The sequence below is a fragment of the Phascolarctos cinereus genome, unplaced genomic scaffold, assembly GCF_003287225.1.
Source record: "Phascolarctos cinereus isolate Bilbo 61053 unplaced genomic scaffold, phaCin_HiC Scaffold_1;HRSCAF=81, whole genome shotgun sequence".
Classification (NCBI taxonomy): Eukaryota; Metazoa; Chordata; class Mammalia; order Diprotodontia; family Phascolarctidae; genus Phascolarctos; species Phascolarctos cinereus.
The window spans coordinates 181,847,606-181,870,552 of NW_027555514.1; the positions used below are offsets into that span (position 1 = coordinate 181,847,606).

A 22,947-nucleotide genomic window follows, 5' to 3' on the forward strand; every position below is an offset into this window, starting at 1 on the left:
CATCAACTTTGTGGTACTTGCTGTATTTTGGTTTCCCTAACTTTCCCACAATCCCCCTGTTTGACACTGGTTCTCCTGTTCCTCTCAGCCCTTATTATCATCACCCCACCTCCAGTCACTCTAGCAATGGAGGCATTAGAGCATGTCATTAATTGCTACTGCTGGTCCCACTTGACAATTATACACTTAAATATGGCAAGTAGTTGTCATCTTAAATCACTGACTACAAATGACAACTGTTTTCATTAGTTTTTTTAGATTGTAGCATAACTGATATAAAACTTGTAATTCATTAATGTCCTTTGGGGGTTCCCTACATGAGCTATCTACTAATATTTGACAGATTCTCTATTTGTACAGTAGGTATTCTGAACTCAAATGCAGAACTTAATATTTATCATTAATACATTAATGCAATTAAATCTCAACTTACAAACTTGTCATTGTTTCAGCCTTTTTGACTCTTGATTTCACCATCCAAATATATTAGGAATCCCTAACAGTTTCATGTCATCTGATAATTTCATAAACATATCATCCCTTGGACCATTTCCTGAGGAGAAATGATCATATGAAATGCCATCTAACTCTTAGGGTATGACAGGAGTTACAAATGTGCCTTTGTAAGAGTTGACTTGTGGGAAGACCGATCTGGTGACCCCAGAATTTTTTTTCTGATTCCACAAATCTTGGGGTGGTATTCATGGCATACTTTAGCACAAAGAAAAAATGGAGTCTAGTTAGAAAAGGGATCTTTAACTGTATGTTCTATTGTCTTTTCTTAAAATACAATTCTTATTGCAAAAATTCTCAGGTTGAGCAGAGCTTGTCAACTGTAAGAAGGCATCAGATAAACCATCCTTCACTTGTTCCTTCCTGAAATTTTAAATAAATATCAACTGTTATGGGGACTCTTATTTTAATCTCAGCCTGAAGCTTAATGTTTTCAACCAGGGTTAAATATTCATAATTTCCTTTAGTAAAATCCCACCCATTTGTAACCATTTCTTACCAAATCTACAGACACCTAGCAAAATTCTAAACATGGATTTGTGACATGATTTTGTCATAGTTAAGAAAAACTGATAAACTGCTAAAAAAAAAAAGACTTTGGCCCTTGAGATATACCAGTACAACTGGATCAATGTTCAGTACACTTACATGGTAGAATATTTGTGTAACGATTTTTACATCTATTCAGTGGAAGATCAGCAGCAAAATGTGGAATATCCAGTCCAATTAGCTTCAACTCCTATTAATGACAAAGAAGAGAATTCTGAGATTATAATCTAGAACTTTTTTTGCTTATCTACAAGAAGCTACATAGAGAAGACCTTTACATTGGAGGGGGTAGGATTACAATTAAGGAAATTTCACTAAATAACTGGGAAAGATGGCTAGTGTCCTTTGAAAATTAGAGAGTATAGAAACTGACGCTGTTCCACTGTTTTTCCAAGGGAAACATAAGAAGTTATATATCTAGATCCATGGTCTACTGTCTGAAGACCAACTTAACTGAGAACAGAGAAAAAGAAAAAAAAAGAAAGAAATTTTAAATGGCCCCTAGTACTATATAGCTCCTTTCTATTTCCATTGGGTCATGGTGGAAGGATGAAAAGAAGCTCAGAGAATGCTAATGATCTCACAGTTTTAAGAGTCTCTCTAAATGAGAGTTCTTTGTCTAATGACCAGCGAATTCGCACAATTAGAAGAACCGAACCACATCAATACGGATATTCTTATGATAAATGAAGCCAGAAAATAAAAAAAGCAACTGCAGCTAAACAAAGAATGATTTAGAGATTCTCCTTGGAAAGACAAAGAAGTTGTCAGAGTTGGTTTGAACATGTGACCAAAGGCAAGAAAAAACATCATGTCATATGATCTTGATCCTCTTGCCGTGTAGTGCTCATGATGAACATAAATAAGAAGACTGGCATGAAGATAACTGTAAGTTACACATCAGCATCTGTTTTTAAAAATAATTTTATTAATACCATTTTAACATCAACAAAATTTCTCCCTGTACATGCCTCCTGTCCTTCCCCAACAGCCATTTCATAAAGCAAAGAATATTTTCTTAAAAAGAGGAAGAAGAGAAAAAACAATTGAAAAAACCATTCAATACACTGTAACAATCTACAAACACTGAATGTTCTATAACCATGGCTTTCCCACCTCTGAGAAAAAGCGGGAGGAAGTATCTTTTCATATCTCTTCTTTGGGGCCACTCATGTTCTTTGCAATTTTGCAACATTCATTTTTTATTGCTTGTGGTTGTTCTTTCTTTTTATATTGTTTTAGTCATTGGATACATTGTTTTCTTTACTGCTTATTTCACTCTGCATCAATTCAAGTAAGTCTTTCCATGCTTCTCTTTACTCATCATATTTGTCATTTATTGCAGCACAGTAAGACATTCATATACCATAATTTGTCTAGCCATTCACCAACTGGTGGACGTTTACTTTGTTTCCAGTTCTTTGATAGCACAGAAGTGGTAGCACAGAAAGTAAGGATATTTTAGTCACTTTATTTGCAAAATTCTAAATTGCTTTTCAAAATGATTGTACTAATTTGTATCTCTGCTGCACCAACATCTCTTGCAGAAGGGAAAGAGGTAGAGAAATTTTACAACCTGAAGAACTAGACAAGATCCTCTAAGCCATATGAAAATATACTCAGTGATGATGATTGTCATCACATATATATGTACACAAAAATGAAATTATATCACAATAGGTAGGAAATGACTGGTTACTGACATGGAAGTCACATAATATTAGCTGTGTATGCAACAAGTCCAATAAGGCCAAAAGTCAAAATCAACATGGAATAAAGATAAAGATGAGAAGAGGACACTGTGAAGTTTTAATAGCTCTAAACTGACTTATCCAAAGAAACTATTAATGCTTCCAAAATGGAAAATGGAAAAAAAAACCCAGTGATATTGACCCTGATTATCACCATTTCTGGCAAAAGTTTACCTGACACAAAATTGTCAACAGAATGAATAAGTAAAAAGAGTCCCTAATTCCCCCTCACCAGCAAACACTTGATTTCCAAGTAGGGAGAGATGGCAGCTAAGGGAGATTTTTAAAAAAAAAACATGGAAGACAGTAGAAGAACTTTATGAGCAATAACACTTTGTAAAACAGCAAAAAAAACACTGGAAGCAAAGTCTACAAAAAACTTGGCATGAGATGTAACTATACTTCAACTTTCCAAGAACAGTCAGAGGAATCTGGTAGAAGGAAAACAAGTGAATGTAAAATGTAACAAAATTTCCCATTTTTCTATAACAATCTGTTTTCATCACCAGTTGTAGAGAAATCATCAAATCTCTACCTTAAAATTTCAGTCACTAGTACATTAAACTGAAGAAGACAAAATCAAGATAAATGGAAGGGCTGGACAAAGTATATGCTGAAGTAATCCATGTTGGTGAAGATACAATCCGATTGGGGAGAGAGGAGTTCCAGAGAGAGACCCTGAGTGTAGATTTGGATGGAAGTCAAAAAAGAGAGGAGCTCTAAGTAAGCATTTTGCAACTCAAGTCCAGAAAATGGAAAGCTGAATGTTGAAGTTGAGTAGCTGCCTCTACTTTCAGCAGCCAGAATTGCATAGTTGGAGTTAGTGGTGAATGAGTGTTTTGAGTTCCATCTAAAAGAACAGGTTTTCTGGCTGTGAAGCTGAATCTCCTCTTCCTCCTCCATCTCTGCCCAAAAGAGGCAGAAGCTGATTCCAAAGCTTATCCAATTCTATAAAATCATCTATTTTCTGTTTAAGAATGAATTTTTGCTCACTAAATAAAATCCGATTAAACCTGTGAAATACCAAGATGCAAACAAGAGGTTCAAACTTCAGTCCAAAGTGTAAAGCCTTTTGCTGATGGTGAGTCTAAGCCAAAGGAAAAAGAACCTTATGGCCTTAATTTATTAATTTAAAAAAAAATCGAAGTCCCCAAACAGGGGAAAGCCCCAAGATTTTTCTGCCTTTAAGCTAAAACAAGTCAAAGGCTACTGATAAAAGGGGATGGACTCTGTTGGATTATCCTCTGTTGGACTGTTTTCTCCCCAGGGATACTTAGCTGGTGTCTAGGCATTAGGCTGCATAGGAGGAGAATGGCTGGGAAAGTCTAGCCTGCCCACATTCCAAGGGTGGCAGTCATCAAACAGGGAATAAAAAGGTTTTCCTGTCTTTTTGTTATATACCACCAACATTGACAGATAATATAAAGACTACACCTATATATAAATATTTGTTTTATTGAAATGAATTGTATCACACTTACCTCAAATTGTAGAGAAAATTTGTAATCTGAATCTTTGGCCATCTCTTTGATGTAGGCATCAAAGTCATCCAGCTGAACAGGACTTTGTTAAGTACAAAGAAAATAATAGAATAGAATGTTGTTAAAGTATAGTATTATGTATTTAAAAGAGTATAACTAATTAACAAGGCATCTCATTCAATGGTACATTCCTGCTCTGGCCTCAGTTTTTCACATTTGACAAATATGGAACTTATAATATTGAACTTTCATGATTACTTTAAGACAACCCACACTCTCAAAAGTTTAATTCTCAACATTTTTCTTAGTTGATATTATTTATCTTTCAACAGCCTCTTTGAAGGTAGTGACCTATGTGCTGAACTGGCTAAGAAATTAAAGGATATCTTTTTATTACTCCTATTGTGTCAACACTCCTTGATGCAGTAAAATGAAATAATGTACACTTCTATCTTTTTCATTATTTGATCAAACCATTCCATCAGAACCCCAGCAATACCGTTGACTCAAATTATATAGAAACTTGGGCAAAATTGAACTAAGCATTTGAGTATTTGTGCTTACCACATATGTTGATATATAAATATATTCACATATATAATATTCATGTAATATTCATGTATGCATGTTCTCCCACTTCTTTATTGATTCATTTTGGGACAGAGTTAATTAACCTTATTTTCTTAAAGGCTTTTGCAACAGAGTACAAACTCTGATGAGTGTTTTACTGAGTTAGGAAGGTTTCTAATAAATGTCACATATTTATTGTCTCTTTGTATTATCACATATTTATTCTATGTTTGTATATATGTACTTACATAAATGTTTATACATATTGTACATAACAATAATAACAATAGCTAGCTAGCATTTATATAGCACTTTAAGGCTCACAAAGCATTTTACAAATTTTATCCTTATAAGAACACTGAACGGTAGGTGCTCTTATTATCTCCATTTTGAGGTACACAGAGTTTAAGTCACTTTTCCAGGGCTGCATAGCTAGCAGGCCATCTGGTCTTCCTGACTCTCTCAGTCTCACCATTGTGACTGGTCCATTTTTCTTTTTGTTTAAACACTTCTTTGATGGCATCCTCTATATTGCTTCATTTACATACTTTGTTTCTAATGTGTCATGACGCATTCATGTTCACCATGCCTCTCTCCATTGCTCTTTGGGTGAAGGTGATTTAGAATTCTTTGGAGACTACAGTGTTTCATCACTCTTAGTCATATAACACCAACAAAATAATGCTGATTTTTAAAAAGTAGACCTTTCTTTCCTGGAGAAGCTTAAGGCAATCAAAAGAACTTTGCAATTTCTAATAGTCAATGTAGCCCACTCTCTTCTTCTGTTCAAACCTGGGTTCCAGTCATTGTGTGCTTCCCATGTTTATCCCAGACCTACATATAGTGAAAGACATCTAAACATTTTCAACACTTGACTCTTTCTAAATAGAGGATTAGTCCAGGCCCTTTTGAGTCATTAAGAATGTCAGTTAGGATGCCCTGTAATGTTCTGGGCTACTCTTGGATCAGTATAATGCTATTAATAAATAGGTGTATCTGGAAGACCTTGCCATCTATGTGAATGCTTCAACTTGAACTTTGTATTGGATAATAGGGGCAATTATAATGTGCAAGCATAAATCTACATATTGCATGCCTCAACTGATATTAGCTGCATGGTACAATGGATAGAGCATTGGGCCCAGAGTGAGGAAGACATGAGTTCTAGTCAGACCTCAAACACTAGCTGTGTGGCCTTGGGCAAGTAACTTAACTTTATGAGGATAAAGTGAGACAGTGGGACATAAACAAAATAAATATAAAGGGGTGATTTGGGAGGGAGGGGATCTAACAGCTAAGGAAATCTGGAAAGACTTATTAAAGAAGGTTACACTGGAGCTAAGCTTTGAAGGGAGTTAGGGGTTTGGTCCAGACAAGGGGACAGTCTATGCAAAGGTACAGATGAAGGAAATGAAATGTCATGTATGAGTAATCCAAGTGGGTCAGGTTTTGCTGGAGCAATTTATAAGGAAAAGTAATGTGTAATTAGTCTCAAAGATTGGTGGGAAAAGAAGAAATGCAGGCTATAAATAGCCTTATGCAAATGCTCCAGATCACTCATAATAAGAGAAATGAAAATTAAAACAATTCTGAGATTCTGTTTTAAAACCATCAGATTGGCAAAGGTGATTAATAAAAAGAAAATGACACTATGATCTGAATAGCCAAGGATAGCAAAAAAGATGTTTAAAAATTTGGCTCAGAAATAAAAAAAAATTCTGAGAGATCAATGATTGCAAATTACATGAAAATTTCCTGTCTATAATTCATGGATGCTTTCCAGAGAATTGCTAGCCCATGATGACCACTGGATAATATTAAAAAATAAAACTGATTATATTTTAATGGATAGGAAAGACTCATTGATGAGGGAATCAATTTTGAATCAACTATCTGTGAATAGTCAGACCACAACTTGGTAAACATAAAAATTAGTAGAAAGATAGAAAAAAGAATGAAAATAAGAAATAAATGCCATACAATGAAAATTACTCCAACATAACCTATTTTTAAAAGCTATCCATATCAGGACTTGGAAAATGGATGGAGGAAAGAGCAACATCATTGACTATAATAATGTCATAGAGAAATTTAATTAAACTTAATTAATTACTACAATAAGATCAAAAGTTCCTCCAAACCACCTTTGTCAGCAAACATTTGACTCTCTGGCTGAATTGAGAGTCGTGTGTGCTATTAACATAGGCTACCTTTGATTTTCCTGAGTTAGGGGTAACTAATTATATAGTTATTAATCAGTAATTAGACTGGGTTAATATAGTGATCAGAAATATAGTTGGAACGGTCTACCTTATATTTTATTTCCTTAGACATATTTAAAAAGCTAAATAAAAAAGCAGTATTGCTTACAATCAGAAGTCATAGAGATGAAAGCCAATAAAAAAAAAAACCTTGGTGGGAGATCTAATTAATCATGTTGAGTACTGGCCAATAAGGTCTTAATCTCCACAGCATGTACAATATTTCTTTTTTTATTATTATTTTTTTTATTTTTAGGCAATTGAGGTTAAGTGACTTGCCCAGGGTCACACAGCTAGTAAGTGTGTTTGGTTTGAGGTCGGATTTGAACTCAGGTCCTCTTGACTTCAGGGCTGGTGCTCAATCTACTGTGCCACCTAGCTGCCCCTATGTACAATATTTCTTGCCTGGTTTCAATACAGTGTGCGAGCTTTATTCTGACCACATGTGGCTGAGGGATTGGTACAGTGGTGATGAGTTTCTAATTGGCTTCAAAGCCAGAAAGCCTGAAGACAGAACCACAACTCAGTTCTACAAAAGGATCAATATGTCCTGCTTTGACCCTTCTTATACTTATTTTCTGTCCTGGTGACTTTCAGGTAAGAAATAACTGCTACAGCTCCTTTTTTGTGGCGGCAAAGAATTGGAAATTGAGAGGATGCCCATCAACTTGGAAATGGCTGAACAAGTTGTGGCATATGAATGTAATGGAATACCTTTATGTTATAAGAAATGATGAGCAGGATGATCTCAGAAAAACCTGGAAAAGACTTACGTGAGTGATGCAAAGTGAAATATACTGTGTACAAAGTAACAGCAATATTGTAAGGTGATCAGCTGTGAATGACTTAGCTATTCTCAGAGATACAATTATCCAAGACAACTCTGAAGGAATTATCATGAAAAATGCTATCTATCCCCAGAGAAAGAACTGTTGGTGTCTGAATAAAGATTGAAACATAATTTTTTTAAACTTTATTTTTCTTAAGTTTTTGTTCTCATCTATGTTTTCTTTCACAACATGACTATTATGAATATGTTTTACATGAGTAGACATGCATAACCTAAAAAATAATGAGCAAGCAGATTTCAGAAAAAACTTAGAAAGACTCACATGGACTGATGCTGAGTGAAGTGAGCAAAACTAGGAGAACAATTGTACACTGTAACACCAACATTTTGTGATCAACTATGATAGACTTAGCTCTTCTTGGCAATACAATCCAAGACAATCTAAAAGACTCAAGATGGAAAATACTGTCTACATCCAGAGGAAGAACTGATAAGAATCTGAATGCAGATTCAAGCATACTGCTTTCACTTTCTTTTTTTCCTGTTTTTTCCCTTTTGTTCTGTTTCTTCTTTCATGACATGACTAATGTAGAAATGTTTTACATGGTTGCACACATATAACCTATACCAGATTGCTTGCTGTCTTGGGGAGGGTGGGGAGAGAAGGAGAAAAATTTGGAACTCAAAATCTTATTAAAAAAATGAATGTCGAAAATTGTCTTTACATGTAATTGGAAAAGATAAAATACTATTAAAAGGAAAGAAATAACTGCTATGAGCCTCTGAGAGGAGCAGCAGCAACTCCACATGCCAAGTATGAGCTCATTACGCCTAGCTCTGTTGTGTTTTATTCTTTCCTTATCTTAGGTGAGTGAGTATCCCCCGACAAAATGGATCAGCTTCCAGCTTTGTGAGCTTCAAAAGGTCAGAAGAGAGGTAGGAATGGTGGCACATACGTGTACTTGTACTGAGGGAGATGAGGTTGAGGGATCGCTTGAGGTCAGGAATTCTGAGCTGCAGTTGCCTAAGATGCTTGGTTGTCCACACCAAGTCTGGCACTGACATGGTGAGCCATTGGAAGCGGGTGGGGGTTACCAGGCTGCCTAAACCGGGGATATAGAAATGGATCAGGTCAAAGCTGTCAACAGTAACAGGATTAGGCCATGTATACTTGTAGCCTGGGTGAACCAGGGAGACCCAGTCTCAAAAGAAAAAGTCAGAAGAGCCATCAGGAAACTCCCAACTAACAAAATTGGGAGAAGAAACAAACAGAGCTTGTAAGAGCAGTAGCTGACTCTCATGAAGAACCAACCATGAGTAGAGATCTACCTGACCCAGGAGCAATCCCAGCTGATGCAGAAGGTGATTATGGCATTACACACAGAAGTGAATTTGGTGAGGACTCCACAAAAGGAAGAAAAGGACTCCCACAGAAAGGAGTTGTGAAGTACTCCATGTGTTCCTTACTTGTGTGCATCACTTTCATGTTTTCGATTTTAGTCCACTCTCCTCAGAGACTGGGTATGTGCAGAAGGGAGAAAGCGCCCTGTCTTAGGGATGCTTCTGTGACTTCCATTCTTGCTATACCATCTTAATAAATATTGTTTTGTAAAAGCTAACTGATAACACCTGGTTAATATATTGGAGGGGGAAATCACACTGAATGAAGACTTGTGATTGATGGTATTAGAAACCCTAATTGTTAAGGGTTACCACCACCCCCAGAACCCTGAGAGTAGAAACAATCACCTACCTACTAGAGATTCAGCCTGGCAATGTGAATAAAAGTTGATGCATTAGTTCAGAAAGGTGCTGTATTAACAAAATCATATCAAAGGCAGTTAAGGATGAAACTGGAAGAAAAATCCCCCCAAAAGATGAAAATCAAAAAAGTGTAAATATTTTTATAATGAACTATTTTCACCCTCAGGGTCAGTGAAGCCATCACATGTAGACTAATATCACAGGCTTTTGTGTGCTTATTATAGAGGACAAAGAGACAGCATTAAAGGGAACAAAGAACCAGACCAAGTTTTCAGAGAAAAGGTCTGCACTGGAGGTAACACAATTCTTAGGGTTTTGAGAGATCAATTCTCAAGGTCTCTGAAGGAGAAAGGAAGATATCAAAGAAACAGGGGCGGGGGAGAGTCTTAGCCTTTATCATTGTCCATAAAACTTCTACTGCCATATAGGCCTACTTTCCCATCTAAGTAATCATTTATTAACAGAGTCTGCACAAACATTGAGGGAAATTTTGATGAAGATATTGGAAGAGAACAGTTAGGTTTTTATATGTAAAAATTCTACAGAAGACCAAATCTCCAAATCTTTACCATTACAAATTGGCTGAAAGGTGCAGAGAATACAAGACTTCCCTATGCTTATTGTTTGTTGACTACAAAAGCATTTAATTTGACATTCTAATATTAACTTAGAGAAAAATTTAATTAAGGAGGAAAGTGTGATGTAAAAATAATATTAATTCTAAGAATTATAGTAATATTAATTTTCATCTATTCAATGAATAGTTTTTGTATTACCCACATTTATGTCATCTATTCCACAGATACCTCCAATGGGAGTGGATAATTCCTATATTCATTATTACTTAGCTTAATGGCCCTCTCACACTTTCTTTCTTTTTGCCTGCAATTAGTAATGATCCGATATTCTACCAGAAGCAAATATCAAGAGTGAATTGTTTGCATAAATGTCCCTTTTTTATTTAAAACAATTTTTATTTTTAATGAAGGAAAAACCTGAAGGGAATGGGTAATTAGATTACGGAAGCCCAGCAACTGCTAATCTTTAACAATTGCAATCCTGGTTTTGCTGACTTAACTGTTCCTAGATAACTGAAATACATTTTACTCAGAGAAATCATTTTTGCTCTTCATTTGTCGAGGTAATCTGAGATAGTACTTCCAGAAGCATTTACTATATACAAAACACAGGAAGAAATAAAAGGTCTTCCATAATACAATCATTGAATCAAAAATGCAAGCTGACAAAACATTCAGAGTACTGCTCATACCATATAACGTTTCTGTTTCCTAGTCTTGTCTTACATGGTCTATAGAATGAGAATTGTAGAAATCATTTTGCAAAATTTCTGTTATCTCAAGCAAAAAATTCTCATAGAATTTTCCTTATATTTCAGTTTGAATTTTCTCTTCCTGATTTTCCTATGTGTTATGGTTTATTCTATGATATTCTTTCTCTGTATTTTCATCAAGAACTAGTGATTCCTTAGGTGTAGAAAGTTTCTCCACTAACACAGGTCATAATCCACCTGTCTTAGAAAATACTTTTGTGTCAGAAAGGTTCAATGGCTTACCTTAGTATTAGAGGCAGGATTTAAACTCAGATCTTACCAACAATAGTGTAAGTCACATAGCTTCTTGGCTTAGTTTTATTCATTTTCAGTATATGGACTTATTATATATCATAGGATAGATTTGTCTCCCAAACACCATCCTGTTTCTATGCAAGCAGGTTTTTTTTTGTAAGTAAGCTAAGGCTTGTCAATATTCACACAGATATATTTAAGTAAGTTATCAAGAGAAAAAAAATCCAGAGAAACCTACTTGGTCAATTTCCTCTTCTTTAATCCATTTTTACTCCTGTAAATAATAATAATGATAATAACAAAAATATTAAAACAAATTTATCTGGATAAAATAACTGATTAATATAATGACTTGAATTGGAGGGGTTTTTCCTTAATTACACGAAGTTATTTAATGTTTATCAAAAACAACTTCAAATTTGACTACTTCCCTAAAAATGAAAAAGTGATGGTGGTAATCTGAGATGGCTAGTTAAAAAAAAAACTTTAAAATTTTGATCACTGGGAACATAATTGTATTTATGTTTCCTCATATTTCCAGGTTACATTTAATAAGAAGCTCCAAGTTGCATAAATATATAACTACAATTTCTAAGGAATAAGCAGAAGGTAATCAATACATTTGGGAAATACACCAGCTCTACCTGCTTCCAAAACCACCCTGGCACAGTAAAGGAAAACAAAAAGTTTGAAATCCTGTACTCTGCTAGAAATACAGAAGGTGTCCTAAAAGTCTTAGCGCAGTTTAAAGCTATTTGAGCTTATGGAAAGATAAATACTTAGCACATTTTAAAGCTATACTTTTGGGACACTCTGCGTTTATCTTGCCTTTAACAAAAGTTAAGACAATGTTTTCTAAAGTTTTGGTTAGGGCAATAATATCAATGAGTGTGTATATGTGTGTGTGATATGAAGAACACTGCAATGATGAGGCTAATATGTATATTACATATGTAGAAAAGTATATCCATATATGTATAGATACATGTACTTGCTGATATATGTAATATATAAAACATCATAATTACATATATAAATACACACACTTGACATGTGTTATATATGTGTGTGTGTATATGCATACATACATACATATATACATACATATGTAATAAGTTCATCTTGATACTGTCCTTACCCTACAGGGAGAATATTATTTTGAAAATTCAATTTATATGCTTTTTCTTTTTTGACATGTCTGTAGGCATAAGGATATATGTTATTTATGAATGCTACCTTTGATTTTCCTGGGTTGAGGATAAATAGTAACATTGCTATTAATCAGTAATTAAATTGGGTTAATTTAACTTTCAGAAATACAGTAGAATAATGCTTTAAACAAATTTTTAAGCATCTTGGTTCATAATCTGTTGGTATGAATTATTTGGGAAGCTGCGTGATACAGTGGAAAGCAGAACTGTTCTAGGCACTGAGGAATATGAAGACCAGAATGAGCTATTCCTTGTCGTCAGGGAACTTACATTCCATCACAGGTGATAACACATAATAAGTATTTAAAGAATATAGACACAATAACTACAAGGTAAATTTTTTGGAGGTGGTGCACTAGGATCTGGAGGGATCCGGAAATGTTTTATGTAGAATGTGGAGATTAAGCAGAATTTTGAAAGAATCAAAGGATTCAAAGAGGCAAAAGTGAGTATGGCAGTGCATGTACTTTAGGCATGGGAGACAGTCACCACAAAGGTGCAGAGATGGGAAATGGAGGATAAGGAAAAGCGAGAAGGCAAGTTTGGCTGAATTATAAAGGAAGAGAAGGGGAACAAAGGAATAGGAGTCAGGTGACCTGAGTTTAAGCCCCAGCTCTACTTCTAACTAAACGGGTGATGTTGGACAAATCACTTGCCCTATGTTACTGCTTCTTCATTTATAAAGTGAGGGTGTTGGAATAATTTACCTTTATGATCCCTTCAAGATCTAACAACCTACTTTAAAACAAAGTTTAAAATATATTAATATTGAATTGGCCTTTTTTATCTTTTTTAATGAAAGCATTCAGAATGAAAAGTGCCTTGGATGGGAAGCGGAAACATTTGGTGTCTAGTCCCAACTCTGCCACTAACTAGCTATGTGACCATGGGCATTTAACTTATAGGCATTTAACTCTGCTCTTGGATAGAATGAAAGGGTTGGATTAAATTATTTTTAAAGTCTTTTCTAGCTCATCAGTTTTATGATTCCACAAGAATATAGGAAAATAAATTATATTTGCTGTTGATATATGAAAATAATGTTCATCACCAGTTATATTAATGTTTTCAGAAACACCAGTTTAAATTCCAGTTGAAGGCATCAGATTGATGTACTGCTGAATGTTCAAACAAAAAATTAAAATATTCTTACTAAATGTATGTTTTCATTTTAGTTTTTCATCAAATGAAGTATTTGATACAACATCAAGCCTAGGGGGAGGAAAATATTGGTAAGAAGAGAGGGAAATAAAGAAAATAGAAGGGAAGGATGGCACACAGGAGGACTGGGGTTCTTGTGTTTTTGTTTCCTGCTCATTCCTAAGTAGGATGCAAATCATGCTTGTAGGACTTTTTCTCCTCTCACTCCCTTTTCCTCATCCAGGGTCATGGGCAGAAGGAAGTAGAACTATTCAGGTATCCTTCCCCTATGTTCCCACTTTACAACCTCTACATATTAAGACATCTCCTGACCCTCTTGAGTCTAGCATAGTTTCTAACCTAGGCATTAAGGGTCTGTTTTAAATACATTTAGAATTTTAACAAAATATTTGCCTGCAGGCAAGACTGGCTAGGCATGGGATTGGGTTGAACAAGAACTGACAAGAAGTGATTTATCCAAATTCTTTATTAGAGTATTTCTTTTCAACATTTCATTTTCATTTTATTCTAGGAAAAGTTTTTAAAACTGAAGGTAGACAGCGTTTCTGGAAAATACATGAAGCTGCCAACATATTTTATGACTTGGTATAAGAATCGCCAGATTTCCTACCTAAATCAGAACTCCTATTGATTCTTGGCAAAGGAACAGAAGATGGAGAAAAAAAAATCCATTTCTGAAATTGAGATGGCAACATGAATGCATTCAGCAATGAAACCCTAATCTGCAGCTACTACTCAAGACCTGGCTAGACACCTGAGTTATGAAGAAGGTAGAATTAGGTTTTGTTTTTGCATTGTAGATATGGCCTGAATTAACCTTCATCTCAATATACATTATATACCAGCATTTCAGTTGTCTCATCATCAGTGGGGTGTGTATTTCTATAATTTGAGCAAGTTAGTCCTAACTTGCAATGTTTTGTTTGGCTTAGCTTGAATTTATAGAAAAGCCAATTTTTACATGTTGGGTTATGACAGGCAAGATGGGGAAACTACACAGTATCATCATGTGAATTTCCCTACTTGCTCATGGCTTTTTAAATTGCAATGCTAATGCAAAACTAAAGTTGTAAATCGAATCCACTAAAAAGTTATTTCTAGTAATTTTAACTCGACTGTCTTGTAAGAAGGTATAATGTATATTAAAATGCTAAGAGGGATAGGGATTAGATCTCTTACATCATTGATATAGAAAATTCCCAGATACGGAAACAACCTCTATCAATCCAAGTCAGCACTTTCTCTGTAACTATAGTCATCAAGCTAAAGTCGTTCCTATTTAATGGTTCAGGAACCCCCAAGATGTTTGTGCTAATAATTCTTTAATGGTGCTTAAGCGATAAATAATCACAGGATATTATGAATAGCATATTAAATCATCGGGGGGGGGAAATTACAACATATTTTTGTTGTTGTTCCAAGGGGTTTTTTACAGAACAAAAAATGTTGGAAACTACTTACTGTATTAGAGAGTTACTTAAAGCATGAAAAGGTTACATAATTTGCCCAGGGTCGCATAGTCAGTATGCAGCAATATGTGCCCTTTCCTCTCACTTTCTTCTTTAAAAAATATTTATTTTATTTTTTTAATTTATGGAATAAAACAAGCATTTCTATAACAGTATCATAAAAAAGATAACTGCACATGCCACTTCAAATCTATTATGTACATAATAGATTTTTTCTTTTTAAATATATAATAAAGTTATCATGTAAATTTCTTTTTTCCTTCTTTCTTCCCTTCCTCACCCTATTGATAATTATCATTAGACACAAATATGTATGTGTATATGTATACATGTATGTAAAGTAACTCTATGTACACATCTATTTATCAGGTTTTTCTTTGGATGCAGACATCTTCCGTCATAGGTCTTTTGTAGTTAATTTGAGTATTTATGAGTAAAAATTACTTAGTTGTTCAAAGTTGTTCTACTCTGCTCAGTCTGATGTCTGATCTCATCATTCTCTCCAAAGTTACTAATGATCTCTTAATTGCTTTAGTAGCCTTTTCTCAATCCTCATCCGTCTGGACTTTTTCACAACATTTGACGCTATTTATCATCTTTTCCTTTAGGATACTTTTTTTTCCTTTTCTGAGTTTTCATGACACTTCTCTCTTGGTCATCCTTCTACCTAGATATCTGACCACTCCTCCTCAATCTCCTTTGCTAAATCTTCATCTAGGTCATATCCACTAACCATGGGTGTCCCCTAAGGCTCTGTTCTGGGTCTTTTCTTCTTTCTCTATACTATTTCACTTGGTGATCTTAGCACCTCTCATGGATTCAATAATCATCTCTATTTAGATGTGAACTCTTGGAGAAGAGGGTTTCTGACTTCTATGTATCCTTAGTGCTTAGTACAACATCTGGAACATAGTAGCACTTAATAAATGCTTGTTGACATGACTTGAGGCTAAACTTGAACCCAGGTCTTCCGAGCTCCAAGACTATTTCCTTATCTACTATTCCACACTGCAATAATAAAAAATGTCAATTTGGGATTATTTTCTAAACATAGTGAATTATTTTCTAAACAACCTGTCTTTAAAAGTGTTGTTATATAGCATAAATATGCAGAATGAAGAATTTCTTTGCAGTATTTCACTTTTCATTTGATACTAGGCAAAACTTTCCCTAATGCCAAATTGAATGAATTCAAGTAGTCAAAATGCATTTATAAATCTCAATGAAAATGGCAAATCAGGACAACCAACCAAACTGGAATTTATCTAGAAGGAAAATTATGAAGGTATGACAGCATATTGAAGTTTCAGTGAAATATTTTAATGGATTCCCAAAATAGGTGTTCATAGAATGCAATGAAATGAATGGGAAAAACTTTAAATAATCTCAAAAGAAATCAAGTGATGATTCCCAAAACAGAAATGGTGCACAAATTCATTTGAAGCGAAGATGAGCACTAGTAGTTGTGTTGTTTCATGCTGAAAATATCAAGTCCTGTGGACTCAAGATAACCAAATAAATAATTCACCACACTGTGGGTAGTAGATCCTAGACCCTATGAAATTGAGGTTTGCTTTAAATAGGAAATAAAATCTGAGATCACTGATGTAAGAAATTCTGGTGGAACATATTCCTGTGATTACCATAACTGGGCAATGGTACTCCACAACAATATCACTCCCCCCGCACCTGTCCTCTGGCCCCTAAGAAGAAAAGATTTAGCCAACACCAGGAGAGAGATTTTCTTGAGTTCAGTACAAAACAAGGAAGGTAGCACAGGGATTTACTTGAAAACCTATGGAGTACAAAGTCCTTTGCAGGAAGTGAATAATTTATACAGGAGGCTGGAGGGGATGTTAGAAAAATGAAGCTATGACAAATCTAAAATAGTGTGATGGGAGGTCAAACTGAAAGGATTAACAATAAGTATTCAATGGATGGAAATAACTAGAAAAAAAATAGAATCCTTAGAAGAATTTTTAAAAAAGAGGACTAAACCGAGGACATTTGAATGGCTTCCTAATCTTAAACAGGAATTTTAAGGCAAGGATTATGCCTTACTCCTCGGCATTCCCTGCAATAGCTAGGATGAGTCTGGGTTTATAGTAAATGATCAAGATATATGTAATGGTTGACTGACTGAAACATGTGAAGATCAAAAAGTTGCGTTTCCACACTTAGAAGGTACATTCTCAGTTGAAAAGTAGACATTTGTGTTATCTTTGGTGTTTACCCTGATTGTGGTTGCCAAAAATTCAATGAACCTTATATGAAGAAAGGACTATGGCAAAGGTATCTAGTAAAAAATAAAAACTATGAAAATGCACATTTCACATGTCTAGGATTTAAAAATAAATTGAATATGCTCTGATGAGAACTGGAAAGTGAGATAGAAAGAAATTTAATATTTGTAACTTGTTTTATTGGGATTTGTGGGGAGAAATGTGAGTATATTGTTTAATGATCAATAGCTGAAAATGATTAGGTGATAGCATCAACAAATATTAGGGTGGGGAAAATATTCAGAGTAGCTTTTTTTGTGGCACTGGAAAGAAAGTATATGCCTCTGAACAGGCATGTGACTGAATGACTAAACAAACTGTAGTATATAAATGCAATAGAATATTAATATGTCATAAAAACAATGAATATGAAAAATTCAGAGAAACATGTAAGACATACAGTGAAATAAGCAGAACTAGTAGTTATAATTCCCATTTAAATTTTGTGCTTCTCGGCCATTCTTGTTGTTCTTGACTAGTCATTGCATTCAACCCCTGCTTGCAGTCCTAGGACCATTGGCTACTATGTTTTAAAAAAAATTCCTGAAAGAAGATTCCCCAACATTCTTCCTTTACCCATTATGATAATTAGCAAACCATATTTCCAGGCAGTTTTTTATGTATTTCTTTTGTTGTAGCCCAATTTCTAAATTCTTCTTGCTGCACCCACTCTGTTTTCAGAGGAGCTAGAAATATCTAGTCATAATCCTCTGCATAATTAGTCCCTTCACCCTCCCTTCAACAAGTTAAAAATCTCAACTCTTTTTATCTCCCTCCCCCCACCCTTGATTCTCTTTCTTATTTTTTAAGTTATTTCTATTCCTTTTTTTTCTGTACCATTCCAAATTTCTTATACCCTTGGATTTCTGTGTCCATCACTATAGCTGCCAAAGAACACAGATTAATATTCAAGATCAAAAGTATTATAAACACTGCTTCTGGGAGATTGCTGTCTTTTCTTTTGATTCTCAAAGAATAGCCCAATTCTCAATACTTCAGTCCCAGCCTACCTAATTCCTTACTCAAAAGAAAAGAAAATGATACTTAGAACCCAAGGAATTACCCTTAGTGGGAAATAGTAATTATAAAAATTTGGAAATCTCAAATACTTATGTTCTCATTATGTTCAGTCCCTGACTCTGACATTCAGGGTTTTCCATAATTTGACTCCAATCTACAAAACTAGTTTTATTTCATACCAGTCCCTTGGATTCTCTCGTTTCCTTGGGCTTTTGAGTTTTCTCTGTTGTGATTCTCCTCCAATCTCACCAAGAGACTCCTCAGTTCCCTTTGCAAGATAATTCATCATTCAGGGTCCTTCTACTACGTGTGGGGTTGCCTCAGGGTTCTGTCCTGGACCCTCACCTCTTCTTTATACTTGCTGTACTCATTGGCTTCCTGCCTACTGCCTCTGAGATATATTATTAACTCCACTGTGTGGCATCGGAAGCCCTTCACAATACTACTTTACAATTATCTTTCTAGGTTGACTACACCTGGACTATCCCATCACCCACCCAAATTGTTCTGTTGACTGTTTCCCATAAGTGACATTCCATATTTTTTCTCCATGCCTTTGCATATACTGTCCCCCATTCTTGGAATATTGTCCCTCCTTACGGCCACCTCTTGGAATCCCTAGCTCCCTTCAAGTCTCAACTACTTCACTCTAGATGCCGTTCCTAATCACTCTGGTTGTTGGTGCCCCATCTGAAATTGTTCTGTCTTTATTTCGCGTGTTTTTTATCTACTTATCTACATAAGTGTTCCTCTAGTAGAACATAAGATCTTTGAGAGCACACTGGTGTGTGTGTGTGTGTGTGTGTGTGTGTGTGTGTGTGTGTGTGTGTGTATTTATGTTGCATCCACAGTGCTTGGCAAATACTAGGCATTTAATAACTGCTTGTTAAACCGAACATTTCAACCAAACCTGGCTCTTCTTCATCCTCTGTTCTCATTCTTTCCTTATGTATTTGCACACCCCACACTTGGAATAGCCTCCCCCATCTCCATTTTTGAAGTCCCTCTCTTCTGTCAAGGGCTCATTTAAATTTCATTTCCTTCTTTTCTCCTCCTCCTCTCAATAGCCACCCCAAGCCAGCAAAAGTGACCTTACTTTTCTCAGGTTGTTGTAGCACTCTGCTGCCTGGTTCCTTGAATAATAATCAGTCCTTTCACTCCACTAGATCATAAACTCCTGTAGGTCCTGAGAGCAGGCCCTATATTGTGTCAAACTTTGAATTCCCCAGATTTGACACAGTATTTTGAAAACAGTAAGTAATTAATAAATGTTTAATGAATTAAGCTGAATTAAGGAGAGTGTGTTTATAGTATTCTGATTTCACTAAAGTTTATGAGTGCATACTTGTCTTTTCTGGGATATGAAGCCTCCTGATGGACCAAAGAAATAGGAAAAATGGAAAACATATTTACAAAGATGAAAGGTGTATGGCAAGACATCAAATGGGTGGGTCAAAGATGAGGTAACTAATAGAAAAAGGAATCATAAAAGAAATTTGAGAAACAAATATAAATGATAAAAACGACAGTATTTTAGCCCCATCGACTGCCTTAATTCATTTTTAGTCCATAAAAAAGCATTTTAGATACTTTCAATAAGTTAAGTAAATTTTATAACCCCTTTTATTTATTAAGAAGCTAACATTATTCACACATTGCATAAGGAAAACAGTAAAAACATCACTTACCAGGGGTTAATATAAAATGCCAAAAGATAATCAGTCCAAAGACATGAGGGTAGCAGAGTTAGGAAAGCAAATATACTCCTACGCCTGTGAGCATTAATAGATAATAGATGTGGAGATGAAAAAGCAAGATGTTAGTAATGCAAACATAAAACAGAGATCTGTTACCTAATAGACATATTCAAATGACAGATAATTGCATTATTAAAATTAAATATCCTATAGAATTTCAGATATAAAGGCTTATATGTTAACTATGGTAAATAATCTATGCATGATCTTATGGTCACTAGGTAGACTTAGTTTGTGATAATTAGCTTGTTGCATGGTGATTACATGTTGTGTTTAAATAATGCTCATATTTTTCATTAGGGCTTGAAAATTGTCCCTCTAAAAATACTGACATAAGAATGAAATTGTGTGTTGGAAGGAACTGTCTTAGCTAAATTTTATCCTTCACTCAGGAAAGTATAGTATACTTTGTTTAGTAAATGTTTGTTAAATGAATGATTGAATAATGGGATGCACAATCTTATTTTAAGATATAGGCAGACCACCCAGGTTGCCTCTTTGGCAGCCACTCTGAGCAAAGATCAGAGATTATGTTGCTAAGAGGGATGCACAGTAAAGGCAGAGACTGAGAGCTCTTCCAGTTTCACCTAGCTCTTTTATCCTTACTCTGAGGTTTATTTGCATGCCATCCAGGGAACCAAAGAGAATTTCAATTGTCCCATACCCACATTGCTTCTTTGTGGTTTGGGGGGTAAGGTCCCTGAAATGTTTTTTAGGATCACGGATTTACAGGGATTTGGCAGTAATTAAAGGGAATTTTCTAAGTTGGCAGGATAAACAGCCTTGGCCTAGGATTTCTGTTGGCTTTTTCCAGCTGCTTGGATTGGTGTAGCTGTCATGGCCTTAGGCTACATGAGCTAAAAAAGATCTTGTCCCTTCCTTGTAAGGGGAGAGGCTTCCTGGCAACTGCATCCCAGAAGATGGGGGCGGAGGAGCAGATGACATTGAAGAGACTGTGTAGCTGAAGACCAGCAGATGGTAGCAGAGAGCAGCACGGTGAACACTGCAGTTATGGAACACTAGAGATGTCCAGCAGAGACATGATGTGACATGCAGTAGAGAGCAGCAAAGACACTGTGACATCCAGCAAGGAGCAGCAGAGAGAATGAGATATATCAAGGGCACGCCAGCTTCAACTGGCTCAGATTGTTAAGTTTTCAGTGTGAGCATGCACACCTCGGGAATCAGCAAACACTACAAATCAGGGCTTGATCTATTGACTCTATTCTTAAGAGAGTGATGGAGAAAATGTTAATAATGCAAACTGAGCTTAACACTGTGTCATGCATACTTTTTTTTTCAGATAGCCAGTTATTAAAATATTCACGATCTCCAGAAACTTGTCATTCTACAAGGTAAAATCAACTCGGTAATTCGTGTCTCCTTAGATCATTTCTCAATCCCACTGCAGGACTTTATCCTGCGCCATGCTGGGTACACACTCCCTCTTTTCAACTTCTGTGTGTGTGTGTGTGTGTGTGTGTGTGTGTGTGTGTGTGTGTGTGTGTGTGCGCGTGCGCATGCGTGTATCTTCTCTTTAGCTTCTTAAGGGCAGGGATCGTCTTATGCCTTCTTTGCATTCCCAGAACTTAGCACAGTGCCTAGAACACAGTACTTAATAAATGTTTATTGATTCTGATTTACCAGCACACCTCTGTGCCAGTGAATTCACAATGAGCAGCTGAGAGTGTCATGATGACACCATTGGAGGTTATCAGTGGCTCTGCAAGGTAAGAAGTATGAGTTTCCCCAGCAATGTATGTGCCCTGGGTACAAGTATTTTCCTTTGAGTATTCCATTTTGTGTGTGTGAATACACATTCTCCTTCAGGCCTATATATGAGTTACCTATGTATGCCATCCCCCTACCCACTGTGATAACCTATGAAGGAATGTACCCCCCTGAGTAGTAGAGGGAATCTTCTTATCAGTTATTTTTGCCACGCTGTTCGATAAAATGTCCTTTACTTTGAATGAATGTGTCTTTCCTAGTAAAGAAAATGTTTTAGGTCACATTTCTATAAAACTACACTATTTCAAGTCCAACTAAGTGGAAGGAGTTTGGTTTCAAATTCTTTCTGAAATTGCAAGTAGTTTGAAATCAATAAGTATAATAATTCATGCAGAATTCTGGGTTTAAATTAATCTTTGATTTAGTCCCAAAAGCAAGTATGATATGGATCAGGTTATCAGTGCTTCATGACAGGCAGCTCATCTTTAGTCTAATTTTTTTCCCTACTCAAGTTCACACACCCATTGAAATCTGTTTGTGTACACTCAGATGAAAATGTTCTCACCTAATGTGTGATATCCAGCAGTGTAGAAGTAAAAGGCTTCTCTTTTATTGTTCTAAGTTAACAGCTGATTCTAAATGCTTGGTTGGAGTCCAAAATAAAATTCCAAAATTACTAACAAAAACATTTTTTAGCATCAGCTTAAAAACGTATTATGGTTATTTCTATGCTAAGCAGTACATTGGGAAACAACTATTGACACTTTAAAGCCTCAGTAAAAACAATTCATATTTATGTAGCACTTGAATGTTACAGAAAGTGCTGGCTGTATTACAATCCAGTAAGGAGCAAGCATTATTGCTCCTATTTTGCAAATGGAGAAACCAAAGCCCAAAGAGGTTAACAGACTAGTACATGGTCATAGAGCTGTTAGGTTGAATCTGTCTTATAGTTCAATGCTTTTTAAATCATGCCACTGTGCCTTTCAAAATTCAAATTCAAAGTTCAATTTAATAATCATATTTATCACTTTCTATGTATAAGGCATTGA

The 22,947-nt window shown here is 35.5% G+C and overlaps 1 protein-coding gene across 3 annotated transcripts in view; it reads right to left on the bottom strand.

Annotated features, from left to right (window-relative positions):
- PTPRO (protein tyrosine phosphatase receptor type O) overlaps positions 1–22,947 on the bottom strand; it is a 216,784-nt gene that overhangs the window by 30,617 nt on the left and 163,220 nt on the right. The window contains exons 17-20 of one of the 3 annotated variants that reach the window (XM_020994335.2): positions 20,096–20,179; positions 11,503–11,538; positions 4,295–4,376; positions 1,162–1,252 (exon numbers count right to left, since the gene is read on the bottom strand). In XM_020994335.2, coding sequence (XP_020849994.1) covers positions 1,162–1,252; positions 4,295–4,376; positions 11,503–11,538; positions 20,096–20,179 — 293 coding nt within the window. The remainder of the gene's footprint in view (positions 1–1,161; positions 1,253–4,294; positions 4,377–11,502; positions 11,539–20,095; positions 20,180–22,947) is intronic. The other 2 variants (XM_020994336.2, XM_020994337.2) reach the window with 2 other exon arrangements.